This window comes from Gossypium hirsutum, chromosome A06, assembly GCF_007990345.1.
Source record: "Gossypium hirsutum isolate 1008001.06 chromosome A06, Gossypium_hirsutum_v2.1, whole genome shotgun sequence".
Lineage (NCBI taxonomy): Eukaryota > Viridiplantae > Streptophyta > Magnoliopsida > Malvales > Malvaceae > Gossypium > Gossypium hirsutum.
Window position 1 is genome coordinate 42,958,666 of NC_053429.1, and position 13,622 is coordinate 42,972,287.

The following is a 13,622-nucleotide window of genomic DNA, read 5'->3' on the forward strand; positions in this document are numbered from 1 at the left end:
TCGTACTGACTACTCATTGCAGAAGCTAGCTAAATTGTATGTGTCTGAGATAGTGTGACTGCATGGGGTACCGATTTCGATCATCTCTGATAGGGATCCTCACTTCAAGTCTCGGTTCTGGAAAAAGCTACATGAGGCTCTGGGTTCAAGGTTAGACTTCAGTACTGCTTTCCATCCTCAGACAGATGGTTAATCTGAGAGGGCGATTCAGATACTGGAGGATATGTTGAGGAGCTATGTGGTTGACTTCTGAGGCAGTTGGGAGGAGTATTTGTCGGTGGAAGAGTTTGCTTATAATAATAGTTACTAGTCTAGTATACAGATGGCACCTGACGAGGCCCTTTATGGTCGTAAGTGTCGCAATCCTTTATGCTGGACTGAGTTGGGCGAGCGACGAGTTCTAGGTCCTGAACTGGTTTTTGATACTGAGGATAAGGTCAGATTGATACAGGGTCGACTGAAAGTGACATCCAATAGACAAAAGACTTATGCGGACTTGAAGCGATGCAAGGTCGAGTATTTTATGGGAGACTCAATTTTTCTTAAGGTCTTACTATGGAAGAAGGTACTGAGATTTGGTCATAAGGGCAAGTTGAGCCCTAGGTTTATTGGACCCTATTGTATACTGAAACGAGTGGGACCAGTTGCCTACCGGTCAGAGCTACCTCCAAAGTTGGATCGAATGCATGATGTTTTCCATCTCTCGATGTTGAGGCCGTACCGCTTTGATCCAACGCATATTGTTCTAGTGGAGGAGATCGAGGTTAAGCTAGATCTAACTTTCGAGGAGGAGCTGGTTCAGATATTGGATCGCGACATACAAATTCTGAGGAGGAAATCTATCCCACTGGTTAAGGTTCTATACTGTAACCATAGCTATAGGGAGGCCACGTGGGAGCCTGAAAATGCGATGTGTCAACAGTATCCTCATCTATTTTGATCAGGTAAAATTTCAATACCGAAATTTTCTTTTTAGGGGGTAGATTGTAACACCCCAAAATTTTCTATATATGTTTATGTTATTGAATGAGACAAATACTTGTCTGCTTCAGTGGTTATGTGTTCGAAGAGTGTCTGAGAAGTCCTGGGTTCAAGCCTTGACCGGGTCAGATTTTTTGTTTTATATGAATAAAGCCCAATCTCTAGACTGTAGGCTTTTAATTAATTGTTTGTAAAAATATGCCAGATGGGCCTGCTGGTCTGGTGGTTAAATGGAGTGTCAGTGTGTTGGGGATTTTGAGTTTGAATCATTGTATGTGCAAGAGGATGTTTTTTTAGTACTTGTACCGTGAAGGAGTTTGAAATGTGGTAAAATACTGAGTGTTTGAGATGTGTGGGAGGTGGTGGACGATTTTGGGGGTGTTTGAGTTGTAGTGGGGGAGTGTGGCAGCGAATTTAAGGATAAGGGGGGGAGAGATTTTAGGAATTAGGATCATATTGTGTAACTTCCTGAAAACTTTTTCTTTTTTTTTTTGTTCCATTGTCAAAATATCAGTTTTTCTTTTAGGTATTCTGACGTTTCCTCCTTTCCATCACTCTCACTGTCGAATTTTCCTTCTACTCATTGCTGTCATTTGTATTTTTCCTCCTCTTTCTCTTCTTTGATTCCGTTTTTAATCTGCTTTGATTGCACAATGTAGTTCCACGCATTCAGTAAGTTAGGCATTTTTGTTTCATTTTCTTAATTGTTTTCTTGATTTGATTAAGGGGGGTTCGGCTGGTTTTAGGTGTTAATCGAGAGGCTAAATAGTGGTCTTCGATGATTTAAGTATATAGGATCTCTATTGATTGACTGAAGGTAAGGAATTATTATTATTATAATTGGTATACCTCACTGAATTTTGATAAATTATCGATTAAAAGTGACTGATTGGAGGTTACCATCGTCTTGACAACAAGGAATCATTGGAACGATGACCCTCTTTTGTGGAGTTTTAGTTTATTTGTTCAGGGTTTCAAGGTAGGTATCGTGCGATTGAGTTGGAAGTATATTCGAATTTATATTGTTGTACTAATCATGAGTTGAAATGTTCAATTTCAAGGTACTACTAGTCTCGAAAGTGTTTTTGCTGCGGAACCTTAACAGGTTTGTAACCATAACATTGTAGATGGAAATCGGTGAAAAGCCAAAATATGGTTGTTGACGCCACATGGGTGTGCGGCCACCCTGTGGTAGGCCATGTAATGGAACACGAGCGTGTGATTGACGAGGTAGGTCATGTGCAACACACGGGCCAAACCGAATTGGGCTGTGTGGGGTACACGGGCGTGTGGAATTTTTGGACCAGGCCATGTGATCCACATGGCGAAGGCCATTTTGGGTCTTGTGGGCCTACACGGCAGACAATATGAGTGTGTGGGCCCATTTCCACTATTTAGTTGCTAAGGTTGTACGGATCACCTAAGTCAATTATGGACCTACTCTAGGGTCGATAAGCTTACCTAGACCCTTAAATAACTGAAATGGCTATATAATTGATATAATTATGCATGTTATTATGCATGATGATGCCCCACTGATTTGATATTATACGCACTGATTATATGCTTGATATTACGTGATAGCATGCCATAATTGTATATTGCATTACATTGGGTTGGGGATTGATATTGTTCAAAGGAAGTGCACTGAAAGGACTCAAGCCTAATTTACTGGTAGCTCAGCTGCAAACTATAGTCTAATGCCACATTCGGTACTTTTTGGAGTGTAGGGATAGGTGGGTTGATTATATCCTCATATGGAGTGTAGGGTTGGACGGAGATGGTGTATAAAGGCTGGTTGGGTAGGATTTTGTGGCTGCATAGTCATAGTATTTACTGTTACTGCAAGGCCCTACTGATTACTGATATTGTGAGGGGCAAATACCCTACTGCATGACTGCTTACGTTCTGAAATGGCTAAAGCCTAAACTGGAACTGCTTCTAAAAAGGGCTTAGGCCCAAACTATTAATATTTGCATATTGACTGATTGTTGGTGTGGGGATTACGCACTGAGTTTTCATAAACTCACCCTTCTAATTTATTTGTATAGGTAATCCTTAAACTTAAATAGATCGAAGTGGCAGAGGACTCAGAGGTGGCCACACGCCCTCTTTTTACACTGTTTCGTACTTAATTAGATTTTTAATGCTTTATTTTGGGTATTTTATTGTAATAATGGCCTCTATTGATTTTGGCTTTAAATTTGGGTTTTATACTGGTTTATGTTTTATATCTACTAGAGGTAGGTAAAACACGAGTTTTTTTTAAGAAATGCATGTGTTTTAGCAAAATACCTACAAGGACACAAACTATTTTAAAAAGCTTCCGCAACGTATAATGTTTTGGAAACTGACGACTGAATAAAAACCATGACTTTAGAATTAATAAAAGGATAATGACGAGTCCTAAAAGGAAAATGTTTTAAGCAAAGTTACGGTTTTTCAACACAAGCTACAGTTTTCAAACACACTACTATGTGACATCGCCAGATTCGGCCATAACGTCAAGGCCGAGTTTGGGGTGTTACATTCAGACTGTACCTAGATCAATTTTTTGTTGTGTTCATTGATGATAAATTAATATATTCACGAAATGAATTCGAGCATGCCGAGCATTTGAGAATTGTATTGCAGACTCTGCGTGATAAGTAGTTATTTGCAAAGTTCAGCAAATGTGAATTCTAGTTGCGTGAAGTTGGTTTTCTGGGGCATATTGTATCAGCATCGGGTATACGAGTTCATCCGAACAAGATTTCTACAACAATAGATTGGAAGACTTTGAGAAATGTATCTAAAGTCCGCAGTTTTCTAGGACTAGTAGGTTATTATAGACAACTTGTGAAAGGCTTTTCGATGATTGCGACTCCATTGACAAGATTGCTTCAAAAAGATGTAAAGTTTGAATGGTCTAAGAAATGTCAAAAAAGTTTTGATCAGCTGAAAGTTCTTTTGACTGAAACTCTAGTGTCAATATAGCCAGAATCAAGTAAAGAGTTTGTAATCTATAGTGATGAATCGTTGAATGGTCTGGGCTATGTTTTGATGCAGGAAGGCAAAGTCATAGCTTATGCCTCGAGACAGTTGAAGCTGCATGAAAAGAATTACCCAACGCACGATTTAGAGTTAGCAGCCATTAAGTTTGCTTTAAAGATTTGGCGCCATTATTTGCTTGGTGAGAAATTCCATGTTTATTTAGATCATAAGAGTTTGAAATATTTGATGACTCAGAAAGATTTGAATTTGAGATAGTGGAGATGGCTAGAATTACTAAAAGAATACGAGCTAATGATTGATTATATCCGGGAAAAGAAAATGTTGTTACTAAGGCATTAAGCCAAAAATATTTGTTTGCTCTACATGAAATGAATACTCAGTTGGCTTTATCTGATGACGACTCGATTGTAGCTAAATTGAAAGCGAGACCATCATTTTTACAGTAGATTCGTGAAGCTCAGAAAGTTGATAATGAAATGTTAGCAAAACGAGCTCAGTGTGATTCGAACCCTAATTTAGCGTTTCAAGTTGATTCAGATAATTGTTTAAGATTCAGAGGCCAAATATGTGTTCCGAGAAATTCAGAGTTGATTCAGATGATTTTGAACGAAGCATATAGTAGTCTTTTATCTGTTCATCTGGGAAGCACGAAAATGTATAACGACTTGAAACAACTCTATTGGTGGCATGATATGAAACGTAATATTCCAGAATTTGTTTCTAAATGTTTAATTTGTTAGCAAGTTAAAGTTGAGCATCAGGTACCGTCAGTTTATTGCAGTTGATTATGATCCCCAAATGGAAATGGGATAGAGTAACTATGGCTTTTGTGTTAGGATTGCCCTAATCTCTGAGTAAGAAAGATGCAATCTGGGTTATTATTGAAAAGTTGACAAAATCGACTCATTTCATTCATGTGCAAACGGACTATTCGCTTGAAAAGTTAGTTGTGTTGTATATCTCTGAGGTTGTTGGAGTACATGTTTCTATTGTTTCGGATAGAGATCCGAGGTTTACATCAAGATTTTGGAAGAAACTGCAAGATGCACGAGGTACAAAACTATATTTTAGTACCGCATTTCACCAGTAGACGGATGGTCAATCCGAACAAGTTATATAGATACTCGGGGATATGTTGAGATGTATTCTTGAGTCTAAAGGTACGTGGGAAAAATATTTTCATTTGATTGAATTCGTGTATAATAATAGTTTTCAATAGAGTATTAAAATGGCACCTTATAAAGCTTTATACGGTTGGAAGTGTCGAACGCCGTTCACCTGGATTGAACTTAGCGAGAATAAGATTCACGAGGTTGAGTTGATCAGAGAAACAGAAGAAAAAGTGAAAGTAATTCGTGTATAACACCTTATACCCGGCTTGGACGTTATGGCCGAATCTGGGGATGTCACATAGAAGTGTGTATGCAAACAGTCTCACTTTCTAAAACCATTTTTTTGTTTAGAATTCGATATTATCTTCCGTTAATTCTAAAATTGTGATTTTTACTCAGTCATTAGTTTTCAAAACATATACATCGCAGAAGCATTTTAAAACAGTTCGCGTCATTTAGGGTATTTTGTTAAAAACATGCGTTTCTTTTGAAAACCCAAATTTTTATATATTACTAACAGCCATAAATGTGAAACAGTATAAAACCCAAATCTAAACCAAAATTTTGTAGAGGCCATATTACATAAAATAAAATAAAAAACCAAATAAAATTAAAATCATGGATAGGTACGAAACAGTGTCAAAGGCTTTAAGCCTTTATATTAGGCTTAAAATCTAGGGTGACCCGTGCAACTTAGCAAACAAATCAATAAATTCGGCTCACGCCCGTGTGGTCTACCCGTGTGGGCCCACATGCCCGTGTGCTGCACCCGTATGGGCCCACGCGCCTGTGTGGTCCACACGGCCCAAATTAGTCAAGCTCTTGTGTCACACACCGCCTGGGTCATCTACTACACACCCGTGTTAGGGCACACGACCTACCACACGGGCTTCCACATGCCCGTGTGGCGTCGACAAAATACTTTTTCAGCTTTCATCGATCCCTATTTTTGGTGTTTTGGGTACACACCTGGTTTCGATTGATGCTAAACAGGTCACCGAGCACTTCAGAACCTATAAATCGGTAATCTAATTCTGATTTTAAAGATATATGATACTTGAATTGTGACAGCCCTAATATTGACCCCAGTCAGAAAGTGGTTTCGGGACCACAAAATCAAGTCATAAAAATAATTAGATGTTATATTCGGTGCTTATTATATTTGAAAGTTCATGTGTGAAATTTTCATGCTTTGATATTGTCATTTGTGAGTGAAATTATTAAATAGGACTTATGTGAAAATTTTTGAAAATGTGATAGGTAATTTTTGTAGTGGTTAAATAATTAATGGTGTAAGATAAGTGGACTTGCATGTTAAATTTCCCACTTTAGTTTTAGTGGCCGGCCATAATGATGATGTTAAGCAAAATATGTATTATATATTAATATTATATAATAGTAATGGTTTAAATTATGAAATAAAAATATTAATTGAAATAAGAAAAGAAGAACAAAAGGTTTGGTTCATCTTCTTCCTTGTTTAGCTGAACCTTAAAGAAGAAAGGAGAGATAGCCATTCGATCACTTTTGAGCTAGAATTAAGGTATGAAATTCATGTTAATTTTTGAAATTGTAGCATATATTAAGTTAGTTACTAAGTCCCTAACTTAGCCATGTCAAAATTTTGATTTTAGTAGTGATATGAGTATTCGGCTATGGAAGATTTTTGAAGAGAAAAAGATTAAGGATGTCGCCTGATCCTGGTTGCTGTTAAATTTTTCGTATCTTGTATGTGGGTAAAATGCACAAAATAAATATGGTTGGAACTAATATGCATTGCTGTTCGGTTTATGCTTGAGGAATTTAAAATTTGGGAGCTTAAAACTATTTAAATTGATATTTATATTGCTGTCCACAAGTTTCAATTTTAGTAATGTCCCATTATTAATAGTTGAAACTAAGAAACAAGTATTTGATGAAAGGATGTAGGTGGCTAAATTGTCTGAAAATTTAATTGTTGTTACCTGGAAAAGTATTCGAATGCGTGCTGGAAATTAATATCTAAAGGCATGCTAGAGTTTAATATGTCTGAATGTATACAGGAGATTAATTTAACCCTGCTTAAATAAATGAAATATGTACGTAATTTAACCTTGTCTATTCAATAATTATTGTTGTTGTTCTGTTTCAAAACAGGTCAAGAGCTTATATACTTAAAAAAATTAAATTAGTACATTGCATGATCTTGAATGATTAATTAAATGCTTTTTGGTGGCTTTGATATATCATTATCGAACTATAATACAATATATATACGAGTACTGTATGTATAAAATATTGAAATTTTATATGTAATGTGATGTTTGTTTGTGTGTTTAGAATGAAATGCCGAATGTGAACATAGATAATAGTTGAGTAATGTTTGTGTTTAAAATGATGGAATGGAGTGGATGCTTTAAATGTGTTATGAACAATTATAAGTTAAATTAAGGTTTGCTAAATTACCATTGTCATTGTTGAATATGTGCTTAATTAAAGAAGAATTTGTTGTTGAATGTTTTAAATGATTTAGATAGTTATAAATTAAGTCGAAGCTTGGTAAAATTGAATAATTGTGGCTTAATTGTTTAATGGCAATTGGCTATTATGGTGAAATGCAATGTTAATATTTAGTTGCTAGTGTTTATATGTGTGTTAGCCGAATTTGAACTTGAATAATGATTTGAGCATGATGTATTGTATTGAGATTATGCTTAAGTGAAATTATAGATATATGTGATGAAATTGATTAGTGATATACATGTTTAAATAATATGAATGTAAAGAGTTGTGAAAGAGTAAATTGTAGTAAATCTGCTTGGGACAGCAGCTGTAACGTGAATTTGGAAAATCACCATAAATTGTGGGAGTGGAGTTAGAATATGAATAAAATATGTAATTAAATCTTAATGAGTATAGGTTCAAATGAAATCAATGAGAACATATTTTGACTTCTGTACCATTAGAAATATGATTCGTAGTAAAGGGTGGTCAGATTAGTCAAACAGCGAAACAAAGGAAAATTTAAGAAAAATCTGGTATTGATTGGCCAAACTAGAAATTCTGAAAATTTTATGGATAAAAGATATGTGAGTCTATTTTCATGGAAATTTTACGGCAATTGATTTGGAGTTTCGTAGCTCCAGTTATAAATAATTTAGTGACTGTTGCTCAGGAAGACAACTTATAGTGAATTTGTGATTATGTGGTAAACATTAATAAAATTTTTTTAATGAGTTGCTTATTATTTTCTTATAAACTTACTATGATCTATATGTGTGAAAGTCGAATATATATTATATTTTTGAAGTAATGCTTGAACAGCTGAATAATGACTAGTTTAAAATTGTTGATTTTAAGCTCAAGAGCATAGAGGGGCAAATTCGGATAAGGGAAAAGAGAAAGTAGTTGAATAGCCGATCCGAGACTGTTCGAAAATATTCGAGGTAAGTTTTAAGTAGTTAAATATATATAATATTCAAAAATCAGATGACAGACTATGAGAATTAAGTGTTACTTGTCATATATGTACATGGCCGAATGGCAATTTGTATTGGAAGTAAAAAGTGATATGCTTTCATGATCAAATGATAGTGTTAGATGAAAATGAGTAAGATTTTACGTGTAAACTATTATGTATTTAAATGTGAGTGATGAAATGAGATAAAAGTGAAGGAAATGTAGGATGATATATTGAATGATGCTTGTACCTAAATTGGTTTGATTGTGTTATATAAAACTTGTTGTTTTGAATATTGTGCAGTACTATTCAGGCTTTTGAGCCTAGCAGGCTATAATGCCGGTGAGATAATATTCGGGCCTTTGAGCCTAGCAGGCTATAATGCCAGTGAGATATTATTCGGGCCTCGAGCCTAGCAGGCAAAATGCCGGTGAATGAATTCGGGTTTTTAAACCTAGCAGGCTGAATGCCGGTGGATTGATAAAAGTCTAAAACTAAGATACCTCGTGGTAGAACGACGAATGAATACATTCAATACGTTAAGTTGGCCAGGTACGTGTTATGTATTTATATGTGAGTTTGATTTAAATTAAATCATAAGAGTATAATTTGATACATATGTGAATACATGATATATTTATATCTATGATTATGATACATTCGATCAAGGTGTGAATGTATGTGAAAATGTTCAATTTTTTTTATGCCATATGAATTCAGATTAAGTGTAATTAGAATGTTAAGTGTGCATTATATGCTTGTGTATATTCGGCCAATGGTAATAAATATATAGGAAATGACCTTTTGAGAAATTGGATAATTGATGTATAATTGAGTTTGTCTATTGTATTGCTTAAAACTTACTAAGCTTATTAAAGCTTGCTCCTTTTGTTATATTTCTCTGTTTTATAGATTGTTAATTCCAATTACCTGCTCGGGGAGGGGATTGTCAGCAACTCGTCACACTATCTGTCTTTTTCGTACTGCTATATTTTGGAACTAGTATGGCATGTATAGAATAGACTTAAGTGAATGATATTTTGAAATGTTGATGCATATAAGCCATGTGAAAATGGCATCTTTTGAATGTTTGTATAAAGTTTTTTTTTTAATGCATATAAAAGTTAATGTTCTAATATCATTGTGATTGTACAAATGTGGTATTTTGGGTTGGTAACACTTCATAACCCATTCTGGCGACGGATACGGGTTATAGGGGTGTTATAATTTTATCGGTATCAGAGCTATAGTTTAGTCGATTCTAGGACTAATGTAGCATGTATGGGTCTAGCTATACATGCCATAAAATGTTAATATGATAGTGTGATGATTTCTGATAGTTGAAATGTGTTTTTCGTATAGTAATGAATTCTGATCCCGACTGAGCAGTAGCTGATGATGTGGAGAGCGTAGCGCCTGCTCCCGCGCTAGGGACAGCACCGTTGGACTCTTAACCGAATGCTAGTAATCAAAATAATGAGGCTAAACAAGCCTTCTATGCTATGATGAACGATTGGTTTACTCAGTATATTCGGACTAATCCGGCTGTTTCACATCCTCCACCCCCGACTAATACAACCCCTGCACCTGTGGTACCTCTAGTAGTTGACCCGTTGAGGTTGAGCAAGCCCCCAGTTGATAGAATTTGAAAACACGGGGCTACTGAGTTCAAGGCTACTAGCAGTGATGATGCCGAGCAGGCTGAGTTTTGGTTCGATAATACCATTCGTGTGTTTAATGAATTATTGTGCACACCCGATGAATGCTTAAAATGTGCTATATCTCTGTTACGTGATTCTGCCTACTATTGGTGGAATACTTTGGTTTCAGTGGTGCCGAGAGAACGGGTTACTTGGGAATTCTTTCAGACTATGTTCTGCAAGAAATATATCAGTCAAAGATTCATTGATCAGAAACGAAAGGAATTTCTCGAGCTCAAACAGGGTTCTATGACAGTTACCGATTACGAGTGAAAATTTGTCAGACTTATTAAATATGCTCGGGAATGTGTTTCGTCTGAGGCTATCATGTGTAAACGCTTCGAGGACAGGTTGAATGAAGACATCAAACTGTTGGTGGGTATTTTGGAAATCAAAGAGTTTGTAGTACTTGTCGAGCGAGCTTGTAAGGCCGAAGAGCTTAGTAAAGAGAAAAGAAAAGCTGATGATGGAGCTAGAGAGTTTCGTAAAAGATTTTCGGGAAAACCTTTTCATCAGACATCGAAGAAATTTAGAGATGATTCAGGCCGATCTAAGAATACTTTGGGTTTTTCCAGACGGGACCGTGATCGACCCCCAGTGAGTACGCGGGCCACCTCGGTTGCCAGTGTTGACAATGATCGTCAGGACAGATCTGAGTGCAAGAATTGTGGTAAATGGCATTCAGGAAGCTGTAGATTTCATGACCGCTCTTGTTTCAAGTGTGGATCACTTTATCAGAGACTGTCCGAAATTAGCTGAACAGAATACTGATCCAAGTGGGAGACCTAGTAACACTGCAACACGAGGTAGACCATCTAGACATACGGGTAATGCTAGTGGAAATCAGAGAGGAACCAAAGATACTACTGTACGTTCGGAGGCTCGTGCTCCTTCCAGAGCATATGCTATACGTGCGCGCGAGGATGCTTCTTCACCAGATGTTATTACCGGTACTTTCACTCTTTTTGATACTGATGTTATTGCTTTGATTGATCCCGATTCTACTCATTCATATGTGTATGAAACCTTGGCATCCAGTAAGACTTTACCTGTTGAGTCTACTGAGTTTGTGATTCGGGTGTCGAATCCTTTGGGTCGTTATGTGCTAGTTGATAAAGTATGTAAGAAATGTCCCCTAATGATTCGAGATTCTTGCTTTCCGGCTGATTTAATGTTATTACCGTTTGACGAGTTTGATGTCATTCTCGGTATGGATTGGTTAACTGTGCATAATGTAGTAGTGAATTGCAAGCGAAAGACAATTGATTTGAGGTGTTCAAATAATGAAATAATTCGAGTTGAGTCTACTGATTTGAATGGATCACTGGCCGTGATATCCTCGATGTTGGCTCAGAAATATGTGAAAAAGGGGTGTGAAGCATACCTTGCGTACGAACTGGACAGTAAAGAATTAGAAAAAAAACTCGAGACTGTGCACGTGGTTTGTGAATATCTGGATGTGTTCCCCAATAAATTACTTGGATTACCACTTATTCGGGAGGTAGAGTTTGGCATTGAACAAGTGCCAGGGACTACACCTATTTTGATGGCTCCGTATCGTATGGCACCAACCGAACTAAAAGAATTGAAATCTTAGTATAGAGGTTTTGCTCGACTGAGTTTTTCTCCCTAGGGCGCACCAGTGCTGTTTGTGAAAAAGAAAGATGGAACCATGAGAATGTGTATTGATTATCGTTAGCTTAATAAGGTAATGATAAAGAATAAATATCCGTTGCCACGAATCGAAGATTTGTTTGATCAACTGAAAGGAGCATCAGTATTTTCGAAGATAGACTTGAGATCGGGTTATTATCAGTTGCGAGTTAGAGACTCTGATGTGCCTAAAACTGCTTTCAGAACGAGGTATGGACACTATGAGTTCCTAATGATGTCGTTTGGGCTCACTAATGCCCCTGCTATTTTCATGGATTTAATGAATTAGATTTTCAGACAGTATTTGGATCGGTTTGTAGTCATGTTTATAGATGACATTTTGATCTATTCACGCGATGAAACTGAACATGTTGAGCACTTCAAGTTAGTATTGTAGATTTTGCGAGACAAGCAATTATATGCGAATTTCAGTAAATGTGAGTTCTGGTTGAGGGAAGTCAACTTTTTGAGGCATATTGTATCTGCATCGGGCATCCGAGTTGATCCGAGTAAAATTTCAGCTATACTTATTGGAAGCCTTCGAGAAATGTTTCAGAAGTTCGAAGTTTTTTTGGGACTTGTCGGGTACTACAGACGGTTTGTGAAAGGTTTCTCGATGATAGCAACACTGATGACAAAGTTGCTTCAAAAAGATATCAAATTTGAGTGGTCAGAAAAGTGCCAGAAAATTTTTGACCAATTGAAAACTCTTTTGACCGAAGCTCCAATGTTAGTTCAACCAGAATCCGGTAAAGAATTTGTAATCTACGGTGATGTGTCTTTGAATGGTTTGGGTTGTGTATTGATGCAAGAGGGTAGAGTAGTAGCGTACGCTTCGAGACAATTGAAGCCACATGAGAAAAATTATCCGACTCATGACCTCGAGTTAGCTGCTATTGTTTTCGCTTTGAAAATTTGGTGCCACTACTTGTTCAGGGAAAAGTGTCATGTGTATTCCGATCACAAAAGTCTCAAGTACTTAATGACACATAGAGATTTGAATTTGAGACAAAGACGTTGGCTAGAATTATTGAAGGATTACGAGCTTGTCATTGATTACCATCCGGGAAAGGCTAACGTGGTTGCTGATGCTTTAAGCCGTAAGTCATTGTTTGTTTTGCGAGCAATGAATAAGTACTTGTTTGTGTCCGCTGATGATGTGTTAGTAGCGGAGTTAAAAGTAAAACCGTTATTACTGCAACAAATCCGTGAAGCTCAAAAAGTTGATGATGAATTAGTTGCAAAGAGAGCATTATGTGTTTCGAAAGAAGATTCAGAGTTTTTAATTGATAGTAATGATTGTTTGAGATTCAAAAATCGATTATGTGTTCCGAGAAATTCAGAGCTTATTTCAATGATTTTGAGAGAGGCTCATAGTAGCCGAATGTCAGTTCACCCGGGTAGTATGAAAATGTACAACGATCTAAAACGTCAGTATTGGTGGCATGGTATGAAACGAGACATTTCTGACTTTGTCTCGAAGTGTTTGATATGTCAACAAGTGAAAGCAGAACATCAAGTGCCTTCGGGATTACTTCAGCCGATCATGATACCCAAATTGAAATGGGATCGAGTCACGATGGATTTTGTATCTGGGTTGCCATTGTCACCAAGCAAGAAAGATGCGATCTGGGTTGTTATTGATAGATTGACAAAGTCGGCTCATTTTATTCCCGTACGTACGGATTATTCACTTTACAAGTTAGCTGAACTGTATGTTTCTCAGATTGTAAGGTTACACGG

The 13,622-nt window shown here is 36.8% G+C and overlaps 1 protein-coding gene across 1 annotated transcript; it reads left to right on the plus strand.

Moving 5' to 3' along the window:
- The first annotated feature begins 322 nt into the window (after positions 1-322).
- On the plus strand, positions 323-940 carry LOC121230506 (uncharacterized). Its single transcript, XM_041115398.1, has 2 exons — positions 323-516; positions 604-940. Exons 1-2 carry the CDS (start codon positions 323-325, stop codon positions 938-940), a joined length of 531 nt encoding a protein of 176 aa, XP_040971332.1.
- Positions 941-13,622: the final 12,682 nt, after the last annotated feature.

Bases quoted from the DNA above. Each gene is read 5' to 3' on its own strand.
- LOC121230506 (XM_041115398.1), top strand. From the start codon at position 323: ATGGCACCTGACGAGGCCCTTTATGGTCGTAAGTGTCGCAATCCTTTA. The intron at 517-603 runs GTATTTTATGGG...GTTGAGCCCTAG, and splicing joins TTGAAGCGATGCAAGGTCGA to GTTTATTGGACCCTATTGTA.